At 36.0% G+C, this 15,171-nt stretch overlaps 1 protein-coding gene across 6 annotated transcripts in view; it reads left to right on the forward strand.

Moving 5' to 3' along the window:
• The window catches only part of SPOPL (speckle type BTB/POZ protein like), a 60,583-nt gene that overhangs the window by 22,331 nt on the left and 23,081 nt on the right, over positions 1–15,171 (forward strand). The window contains exons 6-12 of one of the 6 annotated variants that reach the window (XR_011337761.1): positions 3,786–3,963; positions 4,058–4,113; positions 5,731–5,853; positions 8,040–8,182; positions 8,267–8,320; positions 8,551–8,670; positions 10,442–10,661. Coding sequence is in view for 3 of the 6 variants with exons in the window: in XM_069861574.1 (XP_069717675.1) it covers positions 3,786–3,963; positions 4,058–4,113; positions 5,731–5,853; positions 8,040–8,182; positions 8,267–8,320; positions 10,442–10,586 (699 nt within the window). In the remaining 3 variants the exon portion in view is untranslated. Of the gene's footprint in view, positions 1–3,785; positions 3,964–4,057; positions 4,114–5,730; positions 5,854–8,039; positions 8,183–8,266; positions 8,423–8,550; positions 8,671–10,441; positions 12,942–15,171 lie in introns of those variants that run through there. The other 5 variants (XM_069861576.1, XR_011337762.1, XR_011337763.1 and 2 more) reach the window with 5 other exon arrangements.

A 15,171-nucleotide genomic window follows, 5' to 3' on the forward strand; every position in this document is an offset into this window, starting at 1 on the left:
AAGCTATCATGAATTTAATTTCATAGGTTATTATGGGTCACTTTTATAATATCAGTTATGTTGGTAACCTAAATTGTTATATTAAAATTCAATAAAATGCTTACTCAGTGTTAATAAATGGTAACTAGAGAAAGTTGCAGCGTAAGTACGGTGTATGTTAAATATACGGTGGGCAGTTATCTTTGCTGCCATACAGTGATTAGTGGCTTAGGAGGATGATAGATGCTGTAACTGCTAATAAGTTTGCTTTGATCAGTGTATTTACAGGAAATGTGTAAAATTGTCTTGGCAAGATTACAATTTAATTATATGTCATTATACTGTGTAGGAAGAATAATTGAAATGTGGCCCCTGAGACTAGATATTGCAAATATAGTGCATCTTATTTTCACTTAGACAAGTTAAATTAGCTGCATGATAAATTTGTTATGAGTACAATTATTTGGGTGATAAAAGCAGATGTAACAAGTGTTTTATGGTTCTCTAAAGATACTTTTGAGTATTCTCTCATTTTAAGTTTTCCTGGTAATGAATGCTTTGATGTAAATTAACAGCTTTTAAATAGTATTTCGTTTTGGAAATAGGTCACTATCTAATTTTAAAGATGCAGTTTGTTTGAAAAAATAAATTGAAGTGATACTGAATTTTCCAGGGAGAAATAGTTACTTAAATTTTGATGCTACTCTTTAAATTTAACTGTTTCCCTACAAAACTTCTTGATGTTTTAATGCGAGTAGCTTTTGTGAAGTGTTTGACCTACCCTGGTTATAAATGCTGAAGGGAATACAGCATCTCGTTGTGCACAGTGAGCATTTTAAAACAAATTCTGGCCTGTTTCATGCTCAAGCAAAACAATTGGAAATTCAGATTTTGTGTATTCTGATATGTTATTGCAACTCTTCAGCCGTTATTGGAAATAAAGTGTTTGAAGGAGCTGTTTTTATAGACAAGTCTGAAGCTCTTGTCCTTTTAAAGTATAACTAAGTTTTAATTTCTGTGTTTGCCTCCCTATTTGTATCATAAGTCAGCTGAAAGACTGACCAGTTCTTAAAACTAAATTGCACTTGGCTTGATAAAACTTTACAGGTACAGCAGCTATTTAGTAAAGGTCACTGAGTACCAGCTGTGTTGGTTCTTTTCTCTCTGTTGGGTTGCAGAAGAATTATTTGGTCTTCCTTGGCAGCAAAGATATTCCTTCTGTGTTGCTGAATGCTCACAACATCAGTTGGATATGTTCCTGTGTTAGTAACTGGAGGGTTATTAGGTTAAATACTTTACAAAATTTAGTATTGCCACTGTTCAAGGGACCTATTCATTAAATACAACTTCATAATTTCTTTTTTTAAGCAAACGGGTCTCTTTCACTGAGTTATCACTTTTCATATAATCTGAAATTACTGAAGCCTTGCAAGTATTGTCATTTGCTAATAGAACATTAGATTCTCTACACGAATGTTTTTCCTAGGGAGTGCTTTCTCAGATCTCTTAGCTTAGGTTGACAGTAGTATCATGTTATGTTTACTGTTCAAAAGAAAAAAATTGTTATCCATGTTTACTGTCATCACGTATAGAACTTGTTCAAGTCCTAGTTTGTACATTCCTATATACCCTTACGCGTGAGGCTATGCCATGTAGACAGGACCTGTGCCCCTAAAGTATGTAAGCCTCACAAAAGTTGTGTGTTGGGTAGCTTCCTAAGAAGTAAAGTAAATCAGACCCTGTGGAAATCCTGGCTAGATTGCCACTGCTCTCTAAGATAGGTTGTTTGCTGTTAGTTCTAGCATCTTCTCATCATCCTGTGGATTGTGGAAGAAATACCTTCACTCCTGTGAGTGACTTTATAAACAGAAGTAAGGTGTCTGAAGTAAGGGTTGTATCAGGCGTTGAGACAATCATAAACCAGTCAGATTTAGCCTAAGATCAGTTTTCAGTAGTTACATGGGATTAACTTGATTGGAATTCAGCTTGATTTAAACAAATTTTAAGAGAATGCGCATACCATCTGGACAAGCAAGATATGAAATACCAGACCTCTGTCAGTGTTTGTATTGTAGTCTTTAACAGTTGCTATCTGTAGATAATACAAGCCAGACCACTCAGCTGTAGGAGATGTGACTTAAAATTCACATGCTCAGGTTATATCTTAGCAGGATGGCTCATAGGCAGTTGTGTTGCACAGCTATCAACGTATGCTAGAAACCATGAACATCAAAAATCAGTTGAAGTACACAAAGAATGTGTAGCAGACCTTCCTAAGCTGTATCTAGCTACCAAGAGGATGCTCTGTGGACATCTCAGACCATGAACTTTGACTCAAGTCTCTGGAGAAGCAGAACTCTCCTTCTGCAACAGAATACTCACTTTACTAAGCTAAAACTCTGTGTGTATGTCTCCTGAAGTCACTCTGTGTTCGTGAAAACTGTGAAATAGAGTACACAATAGCTGTATAGGTTGTTTTCAGTGTTATGAATGTGTAGCCTTACTGTGAAAGTAGAATTTCACAGTGCTTTGGGGTATTTTTTTTTCCTTCTAGAAAGGGGGAGAAAATAAAGGAATTTCTTATAATCACAAGGGGGTGTGGGATTTCCAGGGGGTATTCCCTGGAAACAGGGAATTAGGTAGTGTTTCAAATCCCCAATCTGCTGCCTTAATTGGATCATCCTCATCTTCTGATGTGGAGTTGGTTTGCCGTGCTGCAACTTTCTGTGAAGCTTAGCTGTGCTATTTTTGCTTTATGCCAGATTTGTTCCAGATGTTGTGCCTCTAGAAATCGAACAAAGCACTGATCTTAACAATATCACCATTTTCTCTTAATATATAATTCTAATTATCTGTGTTTTGTAAGCTGTCAAAATCTTGTCATATAGCTCTCTTCTTTACAAAGTTTTTTCAGGCATGTGCTCTTAGGGGTAGCCGAAGTAAAACCTGCTGAGCTCTTCTGTTTGTCAACATACTGATCAAAAGGACTTAGAATGTAAAGATAACTGAAAAAAACAAGAATGATACTGTCTTGTTTACTGCTTACATGAAAGACACGAACATAGGGAATAATGGCAATACATTCACTTCAGATACACGTATTTCACGGTTTTCCTAATGACTACTTTACAAAAACTACATCCTGTGAGCATGCTTTTAATTATTGAAATTCCCTACTACATCTTGTATTTCATGGACTTGTATTTCTAAAATAATGGCTTTTGATATTGTGTGGAAGACACAAAATGAAATAATGAAAGAGGTATGTTACTTGTACTAGGTTTGCATTATCACATTGCAGGCTAAGAAAGACCTTACAATAATTAAACTTAAAAATATAATACTGTTAAAATTTCCTGGGGATTATTCTGATGGGACGTCTATGTGACTTTTTGATCATGAAGATATATACAATATAAAAATCTATACATGTAATTTCTCTTAAATGTCTGAAGAATATTGAACTGTCAGTTTACCTCCAAGACAGCGTTAACTTTTTTATTTTTTGATTCCTCTGATATCCCAAGAAACTTATCTGTCCTTGACTTATTTACTTAGCAGTTCTTTTAGGTGGCATGTGGTATTGTGCTCTTCCTTTTTATTTTGGTTGGATAAGTGAACAATGTTAGTGTCTCTCAGTAAAGCTCTATTTGTTGTATGTTACTTAGGTAAACTGTAAAGCATTAGTTTATGGTTCTGAAACAGAAAAGCCACTGTTTTTGCTTTGCAATTGCTGAACTAGGTACTGTAATTTAATTATTGGCATTCAGTTATGAAGGAGTTGTCTTGCTGTGATTTTCTGTTAGGTAAGCGTGGTCCAAGACTCAGTAAATATATCAGGACAGTCTAATACAAACACTTTGAAGGTACCTGAATGTCGACTAGCAGAAGATTTAGGGAATCTCTGGGAAACAACAAGATTTACAGATTGCAGTTTTTATGTAGGAGGACAAGAATTCAAAGCTCATAAGTCTGTCCTTGCAGGTACTTTCTATTTTTGTATTGATATTATTTTGCAATTAAAATTGCTAAGAGTTTAAAATTTGACTATACTTAATATTTACTATTCTCGCTGCAGCACGATCTCCAGTTTTTAATGCAATGTTTGAACATGAAATGGAGGAAAGCAAAAAGGTAAGTCTTGCTGAAAACTGTACATGTAAATATTTTTACCTTGTGAAAAAGGGAAGAGTTGCAGAAAGCCAGTAGTATTGCAAATTGAGGAAGATGAATGCTGTGTGATGTGGAGGAGAATACTACTAAGCACTTTCTCAGTGAATTCTGCAGGAGTTTCTTTGTGTAGAAAGAGCAGATAGGACTGACTGTGGAGAAGTTCTTGAGGATTTGTTCTTTCAAGTGCTCTTATCTGCCCTAGATCAGTTTTGGTTTTTTTAATGTTAGCTACTGATGTAATCGACCTAATAATCTGTGCCCCTGTTTGCTTTAACTTGTACCTTCACATAAGCCGATTGACTTGACTGAGGTTTGGCTATAGTGTATTAAAACATTTTATATGGTAGCTAGGACACAGAACAGGTGAATTATGACTCCAATTAAGTGCTGAGGCAGTAAAGCTCCCCTTTTCATTCACAGTTTCTACAGGCACTTGACCTATGTTAAGTGTTTTGGATTGGTAGTTAACTTAATCGGCAGAGAGCTGCTTCTGCTCTTACGCACTCGCTGTCTCCCACAGCAAGGAGTTGTTTGTGTCTTTCACGAAGAATGTCTAAAATGGGTTAGTTACAGGCAGAGTCCATGAAAAGCCAAGGAACAGATAGAGGATTGTCATAGATCATCACTTAGTCTTGGGGGCTGCAGTGGTGCTACTTGTGTGAACAAATGCATAAGTTGAATATGCTGCTGTTTGAGTTTCACAAACGTGGCATTTTTCTTCCCTCCGTTTCTCGAAGCTGGAAATTTTCACAGGTAAAATTGGAATACTGGAAGCATATTATTGAGATTTCTGGACTGAAAGAAAGCCAGATGTGTCCCAGCTTCAGTAATGTGCACTGCCAGGGCTCTTCACCTTCATGTTAGCAGTAAATCTCTAGTGCAGCCCTACTCCTAAGTATCTGTATGTGTTTCAGTGGATTGGAACCGGAACACGTACATCTCATGTTGATAGCCTGTGATTCATGTACCCCATTCAAAAATCTGGTGCTTTATTCTACATCTTTGACTTAATTTCCTGCTATGGGTGATACTGTGAGAGGAGGGGGTCAAGCATGCAGTACCAGTTTTATTAGGACAGTATTCAGCTACATGGTGTCAGTTGGATGTGCTGCTTTGTTTGCCTTTTGGATTCAGAAATCAGAATGTAGTCTGTGTTGACTCAGCTTGAAGTTGAGCCAAAAATGGCTTACTTTGTTCTGTCTTCTCCTCAGACTTCTGATATTCCAAGCACATCGTTGTTGGATTGGAAACTCAGCAGCACTTTAAGTATTTCTGAAGCTGTTTCTTGATTTTTATGTACAGCCTGTGCAATAGAGTCCAGAATTAGACATTTCTAGGAAAAAGTTGCAATTACTTTTTATTGTCTAAGTTTTTCTAGCTGATTTCTACCTGACGTTAAGAGCTACTGATTTTGATTACTTTCCGCTTAATATTGTTAAGCGTTAAGTGAAATTTGTAAAGATTTTGCATGATGGATGGCAAGTGAAAGCTTGTAGCATGCGTGCAGACATTTGATATGTTCATTTTAAAGTAGTGGCTAAATTTCAGAGGCTTTTATTGATTCTTCTTTTTCACCAGAATCGTGTAGAAATAAATGATGTAGACCCTGAAGTTTTTAAAGAAATGATGAGATTCATTTACACAGGAAAAGCACCAAATCTTGAAAAAATGGCTGACAACTTGTTGGCAGCTGCAGACAAAGTAAGTAATTGACTCCTAAGTTCTCAGACCTGATGTTTGCATGTGGAATGTTCTTCTAAAAAGAAACCCAAACATATTTTTTCATATTGATACATATTTTCATTTTTTTAAAATTGGGAAGCAAATCTCATCAGAAATATAGAAGGTAGGAAAGAATAGACTTACCTTTAGCAGTAGAAGTCTGATAAATCTTTCTTGATGAGAAGTGTTTCAGAAATTAATTATATTTGCTATCCAAATTATCTTAGACACAGGGAGCCATTTATACGATTTGGAAAACCATTCTTAAATAAAATCTATCCGAGATGTTTTTATTGTTGAAGGGAATTTATACAAATGTTTGAATTCATTGTTCTCCCTTAAGTCCTGCTAGTTCAGAACTTTAATTTTTTTCTTTTCTTCCCTACAAATGTATTAGTTCTAATCATTCACCTCTTCTGTCTTGGGATCTTATATTCTATTTAAATTGTCACTCTGTTAAATACTTTTTCTACTACCGCCTTTGAGATGAGGGGACTCAATGTCACATTAATTGCTGTGCTGTATTATTCCCTTTTGTATGATGATTTCTTTTCTAACTTTTTAAAAACTTGACCCAATATCTTGGTTTCTATTCACTGCTTTACAACTTGAGTTGATATTTTAGTTAGCTGTCCTCAGAGGACACAGCTGTCTTTTCCAGGAGAAGCATAAGTAGTTTAGTACTCAGAAAATACTCACTTTAGTGTGTGTAATAAGAAACTTCTTCACTGTCAGCTGTGGCAATCTTATAAACTACATTTGCAAGGTCTGAATTGGTTGTGCAATTGTATCCATAAAACAGTAGTGGTGAAACTTCCTGTTCTTATAATCAATCCTATCATAATAATATAAGTAGTTACTTTCAAGAAACAATTTTTTTTCTAGCAGCTGAAGTGGTTTGTTTTTCCAAGATCTCTTGACTTGGCACTGCCTCCAGCTTTAGTGACTTACCAGTCTTATTTTTTTCACATCTCATTACCAGCATCTCATCTTCCAAAACTGATTGTGTTTTTGTCAAGTTTCAGTATGTCCAAGCAGGAAGCTGAAGTGGTGTTACTTTTATGAATGGTGGCCTTTATTTAAGGCATAATTGATAAATGAGAATATTATGTGGAATAGCTTTTTATGATTGTCTGCAAAAGTGGGAAATAAAAATGATGAGTAACTTTTTGTAACAGTTAAAAACTTCTAAAAACTTTCTGCTATTCTGTCTGAATGTAAAATAATCAAAAAATGAATATTCTGCATATTACCAAAGACGTTATACAGCTGTTTTACCTAGTAGGTACAGATTTGATATAATTATTGAATTTGAGTACAGGTATCCTGAGGAGTAGAGTAGGAAAAAAATGGAAATAAAAATGCATAGGTCTAGACACAGAATTTAGCTCAATAATTTGACTTCAGTGGTGTGTGTTTGTTGCTTAAAATAGTTGCTAATATGAAAGTATGAGTTGCAACTTGAGTATATGCCACTTACTCATATAAAATTCTTCTCAGACTTAAACTCTCTCCAAAAGGTGCTAAACTAAATGGGCTGGGTAAGATCTCAGTAGAAAAGTTGCAGCTGAGTGAAATCTGTTCAATCCATGACATTCCTCAAAGAAACAGCACAGTTGATTAATGCAAAATATAATACGGGAATTTAATTATTTTACATCCATTTTCTGGCAGGCTGTGTCAAAGGTATGGAAAAAAATAAGAAATTCAGAATTGGGGTTGGGAGTAATTTGGAACAAGCTACTCTTGGACAATTTAATTAAACTTCCCATTGTATAATTTCTTGCTCCTTGCTTTGTGATGTAAACCTAACTTGATTTTCATAAAGATCTCGTCTGTTCCTTGCTATTCGTCCCTTACCAAACTTGAAGCAAAGTGAACTTCTAAGTTGAGTTATTTGTGTTGTTTCAATAAAACTTGTCTCAGTAAAGTACTTGATCAGTTCGTGCCAAACCTAATGTCTATCTTCCCATTTGAGGACTTTTCAATGCAACATACTGTTTTGAATTACCTTTTGGAAGCAGTTTAATCTTAAGCTTGGGAGGCACCAGGCATTTTCATGACTGCAACTGTCTTAAAAACTGTAAAGTTAATGGTAGAAAGAATGAGTTTTGAGAATGATTAGTTGTTTTGTTTTTTGTTTTTTTTTTTTTTTTTTTTGCCAGTATGCACTGGAACGGCTGAAGGTCATGTGTGAGGAAGCACTCTGTAGTAACCTCTCAGTAGAAAACGTTGCTGACATTCTTATCCTCGCAGATTTGCACAGCGCTGAACAGTTAAAAGCACAAGCAATAGACTTTATTAACAGGCAAGTAATATGTATTAGACTTTAAATGTATTTGTATTTATGCTTTGTGTACCTCTTCAATATTGGCACAGTTTTCTCTTACAGGTGCAGTGTTCTTAGACAACTTGGGTGTAAAGATGGGAAAAACTGGAATAGCAAGTAAGTTTCCCTCCTCACGATGTTCTGTACAAACACTGCTAAATAAACCAGATCTTAAGAACTGTTGCTTCATTTCCACACTACTGAAGCCAGTCACTGACTGTAAGTAAAGCAGAATTCAGCGGATGCTACCGCAGTTGTGATTGTTACTTCCCCTTTAAATGACAGGGAAAGTTAACTGCCCTCCAGTGGGAGATCATAATGATAGCTGATTTTCATTCCTCTCCTAGGGGACACACCAGTGCTGTGAGATGGTGGCAGCCACCTTTACAAAGGAAGCCATTCTCTTGACTAACCAGGTTTGTGCCTGGAGGAGGGACAACCCCATTGTGGTTTCAAGACTTGCTTAGGTTGGTCTGAGCCTGCAGTACTTCCAAAGAAAGGAGGGCAGTTGCTCTTTTTGCCTTCAGCAATGTGTTTGTGCACCTTCCCACATGCCAGCACTAGTACTTTTGAGGCCACACAACTAGTCAGTCAGGTCCCTCTGATCCAGCTGACTCTGTAAGCTGTCATGCCTACACTGGAAATGGGTTGAGAGTACGTGCCTCAAACTGTAGCACTGATTGCAGTATATACTTAGAACATCTCAAGTGAATCATGGAATTGAAGACAGCCACCCTCAGAATAGCTAGTGTTAGGCTGAAACAGTAAAAAAACAGCAGAGGACTTTTTCTTTCCATCAGAGTCTCCAGAGAAGTTAAAAGCTGTGTTGTGCCAATTACTTTCAAATTAGATTGTTTATCCTTTTAAGGAAAAAAAAAAAGTCTTCACAGATGTAATGATTGAGCATCATGGTCTGAAACAAGGAGGGGGTAGTAGAAGGTAAATAGCAGTAGGAAAACTAGTAAAGTTAAGTCAGAATACATAACAATATAAGCTAGTTGTTGTCCTCCCTCTCAAGAGGTTTGGAATTAACTAAGCTGACTTCTGTCTACGGTAGTTGCTAGTAAAGATGCTGGTCATCTTTGCTATAGCTTAAACATCTACAATAAATCAGGGAAATAATGTGAAGAGGGTCTGGCTTAATTTACAGACTCTGGGCACCTGAGAATCTGAACTTCGGTTTTGTTTCTCAAGGCACTTACCTTTACTGACTTGGCAGCAGAAGATTGAAGACTTGCATTAGAAACCTGGAAAAGACACCATGTAGTGTAGAGGTCAGCTGTTAACTTCATGCTTGATGGTGTTCCTGAAACAGTATGAGGGTGATCATGAAAGGCTTTTCAAAATGCAGGACAATGGAAACTTGAGATTGATGCATAAGCTGTTGGTTCCAAATTACAAATTTGTCCTGTGTTAGTGTGGCATGCATCCCAAACAATGTAATATTCTTCATGTGCAGAGTGAATTTTATGCTTTTGTTTTATACTATTTCAAAAAAGTAAACATATACATTGAGTAAATACATAATTTCTTATCTCCTGGATGTCAATGTGATACTTCTTGAAATCTGTTCTTGCTTCTGTGTTAGTTGAAAATCAGAAATGGCCATGGAAAGCCATTCTGAATGTAGTCCATGATCTTGTACTGAAGGAGTGAATATTCTCAAGTATGCTCCACTGGTACTGAAACTGTGAACTCCCAGTGATGGGTTCTGTAGTCAGCCAACTAATCTGTCTCCGTGGCTTTTTCTAGTATATTAAATGCTACATCATTTTTTCTGCAATTTCCGCTGATTCATCTTGTCATCCTTCTCTCTTCCCCAAATTGAGCATGCCCTGCTATGTAATGAGATTATCATGTTTTCCCTTGCTTTTCATCTCTGCACTACACCTCATTTTCTTCTAATTTTTCTCTTATTTTTATTGGCTTTCCTGAGCGATTCCAAGGCAGTTACCTTAACACATGCCCACTATGGGACACAGTTTTCTAGCTAAGCTCTTGCTGATACTGAGTAGAACAGAACAAGTACCCTATGTTCTACATGTGGTGATATTAATATACCCAAATTGCAATTTGCTACTTTATTCCAATGTCATCCTTACTGGCGTTCAAAAAGTCTGTTTCATAATGCTGAACTGTTTTTCTGCAGTAGTTCTGCCTTGCCTGCTCTTCCCCGCTTTACATTTGTGCATTTGGTTTGTAAAATTGTGTGACTATTCTTAATGCTTCTGTTTTCAGCCAAGCAACAGACATAATGGAAACAGCAGGCTGGAAGTCCATGATCCACTCCCACCCTCACTTAGTAGCAGAGGCCTTTCGTGCACTAGCATCTGCGCAGTGTCCACAGTTTGGCATTCCACGCAAACGGCTAAAACAGTCATGAAATCTTCCATGAACTTTAGAGAAATTGAATTGACTCTACTCCTCCATGTCCAGAGGTGTTTTCACAAACCATAACGAGAGTTTTTGTTATCCTTGTCCACAGAACAGAAGCTGAAAAAGCCTATTGTTTGCTTTTCAGATGGATAATTTATGGTTTAATCCTCAGCTTTAAATTAGACTGATTACTCTTAATTCACTGAAAGGCCTTAAATTATCTTCAATGACTCTCTAGTCCATATAGTCTAATGTATCTTGATTTTTTTATTATTTTTTAATGTGCCTTGTCTTTTTGACTAGGCTCTGCAGGATTGCACTAGCTCCATAATGCAGTAAAGTTGATAACTGAAGATTAATTTTTGAAAGTGATCTTCCATTATTTTCAGAAGAAAAAAAAATTATTATAGTTTTGTCCTGTGCTAACTGGAAGGTTCTAACTAGCCTCCTGTTTAAAAGCACTTGCAACTGGGGCACATGATGTACTCTAGACAAGTGCTAAATATAGGGAGAGCCTGTTTTACCTTCAGCGAATGCCTACAGGCTATTTATGGCAATATACTGCTTTGAACATAATTTATTTTTCATTGTGTGGGCAAATATGCAATGGTTTGGCCCAAAAATGTATTTTCATTACAGTTTGTAATGCTTATTGTGTGTGTGTCAAAGCTGTCCAAGTGGTAAAAAGAAACACATAATAAACCTCTTGCTTGTGTTTCTTTTTGGTCCATCATTAGTTTACGTTTAATGCAGAACTGAACGAGAGGTAAAGTGTTCAATGTGAAAACAATAGTATTGTATATGGAAAAAATATATCCCACGTGTATGGTTACATAGAAAAGTAAAGGATGCATAGAATGACCAAATGTAAATTGAAGAAATGGGCCAAATGGGTTCTGAATATGCACTTTTAATGTGTAACTTTTGTATGTTGTGTGGTACATATATATTTTGCTTTTGATGAATTAATGAGGTACAGGTAATTGTGGCTTAACTTTTTAGATACATTTTAAGATACCCACAGCCACATGGGATTTAGTTTTGCTAGAAAAGAAAGGCATGTCTTTTTAAGACTCAATTGAAGGTGGCTATCGTAAGCTTTCATATTTAAGTAACAGAATATTTTCGCTTATTTGAAAAAAGGCATGTGAATGGTAAAATTTTTGAAGGGATTTTTCCCATCTTGATGTGTGTATGCACAGCTTCCATTAACACCTAAGGAGGTTCTGTACACATCAAGAGGAATACTTCCCTGAAATGTCAGATGGTATTTGCAAGCGGAGGCTTGCCCAGTCTTGCATTTCAGTTATTATACTAGCATTGTGGATGGTATTGAAATTCTGCATAATGTGAAAAGGATGAAACATCTGTAAACTGCTTGTCATGGGCCAGTTCTTTATCATATGAACCTTAGCTTTAATACCAACATCCTCAGTGTTTGATAGCTTTGTTTACAATTGGGAGGAAAAGTCTGCAGTAATGCACACTCTACATGTTTCCCAAGTTCTTGCATCGAGTGTACTGTAATGGTGATAATATGCTACGTTTCCCTTTTCAGAAGACTTGGGTTTTCGCAGTGGGGAATGGGAGGAGATCTCACCTAATTTATAAACATATTTGCATAAGGGGTTTAGTTTGCCTATTAAAAAGTTATGTAGGGAGGAGAGCAGAAAAATTTCAGATGGTTTACTATCTTAAAATGTGTCTCCATCCTCATTTCATGATGATTCACCTGAATTGCTCTGAATGAAAATTTTAGTTTTATACTTTGGCATCTAGTAAACTGCTATCACATGTAAATTGGAAAAATGCCTAGTCCAATTTTGAAGAATAAAATAACCTCTTAAAAGGCATTTTCTTCTTGCCTTCTAACTAAATCATTATGATGGATAAAATGGAAAATCAGGAACTTTAATAGTACGTAAGGCATCAAATTATATATTTAAAGATTTATCCTTTTACCAATTTTTAAGTATTTATCTAAAATAAGGTCTAATAAACATTCTTCACAATATGCTGTAAAGGTAATTGTTCCCTCCAAAATAGTGATGTTTTTGCTGCACTGTGTAATATGTTAAGACTAGATATCCTCTTACTCACCACTGGTGGAACTTGCAGCTCTAATATACAAAGTGACTTGAATATTTAGTGCTGTAATGATTGTCCAGTTCAGCTTGTTCTGAAGTAACAACGTACAGTAATCTAATGGAAAGCTTAAGGACTTTTATGAAGACTTTTTTTTTTTTAAGAGCTTAATACACTCTGTACCAAAAAATGTCAGACACTGTGCTATAAAATTGTCCACATCCTAGAGTGTCCACTTCTCAAGTCAAGCAGTGTATACCATATTTTACACTAATAGGAAACAAAAAAAAAGATAATTGACCTGTTTAGATGCAATTTTATTTATTATGTATGTTTTCAAGTTTTGTCAGCTCTTAAGAAAAAGGTAAAACAGTTGCTGTATTCTTAAGTGAGTGCACTAATTATTATTCTATTCTTTAACTACATGCAGTGTTCTCACTGGAACAGGATAGCTGGTAATTACAACCTTCTCCTTTGGATTTAGTAGCTTGTTTTTATTCCCCACATCTCAAGAGCTTCCCCTTCAAAGCTTTAGCTGTCAGTTCTGAGTGCAGCAGATATAAAACTATAATAGAATGGATGTTTTTTTCAGGATTGGGGGATTTTCTTAGTTTTGTATACGGATTAGGAATATTATGTATGAAGGTGCCATGTTTTGGCTTGCCAACACTACTCCCTTGGATATATGTGAACCACCGCTTCCATACTTTTCTGGGGAGAACCCTGCATGTGTCCTGTGTGTGCGTGCGCGTGTGTGTGTGATTGTGCGATGTTTTTGTCAAGAATGACTTTCTAAAAATAAGGACTCGATTTGCTGTTAAAATGCTATTATGTATTATATATATATATTTTTTTTTTTCCATTTGAACCTCTCCTAAGGAGATGCTTTGAGTGGAAGATGCTTCAATAAATAATCCTTATACCCTAGTCCATTTACTGCATGCAGAAATATGAACACATTGTGCCTTTTTTAGGAAACTGTTGTAATGAAGGGGAGATTTAACAGGATACAAGATCTTTTTAAAAGGTGTTTCGAGAGGTGAAGGAGAATGCGATTTCATACACAATTGAAATGGAAAAGTTACAAATTACCCATTTGAGCTTTGTTGCATGTTTGATTCTTGCTTCCTAAATTCAGTTTCACCTGGGTAGAAACAACACAAAAAAAAAGTGGAGTAAATATTACTGATGCAACTTGAGTAATGGTATATTTTTGTGAAAATGTGAAAATATTTGCTGTTACGAGATAAGTGTATGTCAAAATGTGAGAATCATGGACACAAAGTTAGTTTTACAAGTTACTCTAGTTCTGATGTTTTTCTAATCATTGAGTGTTTAGTATAAAATTCACCTTTGCACAGAAGGTCAGGACCTACATGGAGACTGTGTTCCTTTTAAATCCTCATGGAAAGGTTTCTCCCTTGGGAGCATAAAACAATGTGCAGTATTTGAAACTGTGTTTCATAAAAGACAGTGAATTGCAATTGTGAAGTATTGCTACCTGAAATATTGTTGAGTTTTGTTGAATTTTACTGTTAAAATTCCTCAGCTTAACTGATTTATTTTTTGTAATTGACAAATAGAATATTAACTGTCCTCTTCGTCTGGTGTTTATAGGATATTTAATTCAGAGCTTAGCTCCTTAGCTGGCAAGACACTGACGTAGTCTCATAACTTGGCTTCTGCTTACAGTAAATGGACTATGTAAAGGGAATTCACTGTTTCAAGTGGTTTGCTAGGAACTTCACTGTATTTGTAACCTGGTTTTTGAAGGCTTAAGATCAATGAGTCCTATTTTAGAAATTAAACCAGTGACATGACTTAGACCTGTTTTGGGGTGGAAATGATTAAGGTGATTCAGATATGTGAACAGTTGTATCAAACCATCCAGCCTTTTTTTATCAGCTGATGTTAATGGTGAAATACTTTTTGTACCTTGTTGCTGAAAATATTTTTGCGTTTCAGCACATCAAGTTACAATAAAGTTGTTACTTATACAGAATGTGTCTGTGTGGCTTGTGTTTGGTTTTTTTCTGTGTATGTTCACAGTGGTTACTTCTGTCTCTCTCCATCAAGAAAGGTGTTTTACCGGCACTGTCAGTCTAACTTAAAATATACTGTTGTCCTTTTGAAGACATTTTTTGGGGGCATCACATTGCAGTTTTGCTCACATCTCCACTAACTTAGTTATTTTCCCATTTTGACACTTTCATATAACTTAGAGCTCCAAGTAGCTAATAACTTGCCTACCTGAGAAATGACTGCCTTTTTACACAGGCTCTGTCGGAACCAATACTTGGTGGGAAGAATTATTCTGTGATAATGAACCTGGGCTTCATGTTTTGGGTTTTTTTTTCCCCCCACCTACCATCACATTTTTTTCTGTCAAGCAATATGGGCTTATAGTGACCACATCCAGCAGGAACGTTGCTTGCATTTATTAGGGAGAAGTTGTACATAAGAGTAACCTATAAAGGTATTTTGTGGGGTTTAATGTGTTTATTGGT

This window comes from Phaenicophaeus curvirostris, chromosome 7, assembly GCF_032191515.1.
Source record: "Phaenicophaeus curvirostris isolate KB17595 chromosome 7, BPBGC_Pcur_1.0, whole genome shotgun sequence".
NCBI classification, from domain to species: domain Eukaryota; kingdom Metazoa; phylum Chordata; class Aves; order Cuculiformes; family Cuculidae; genus Phaenicophaeus; species Phaenicophaeus curvirostris.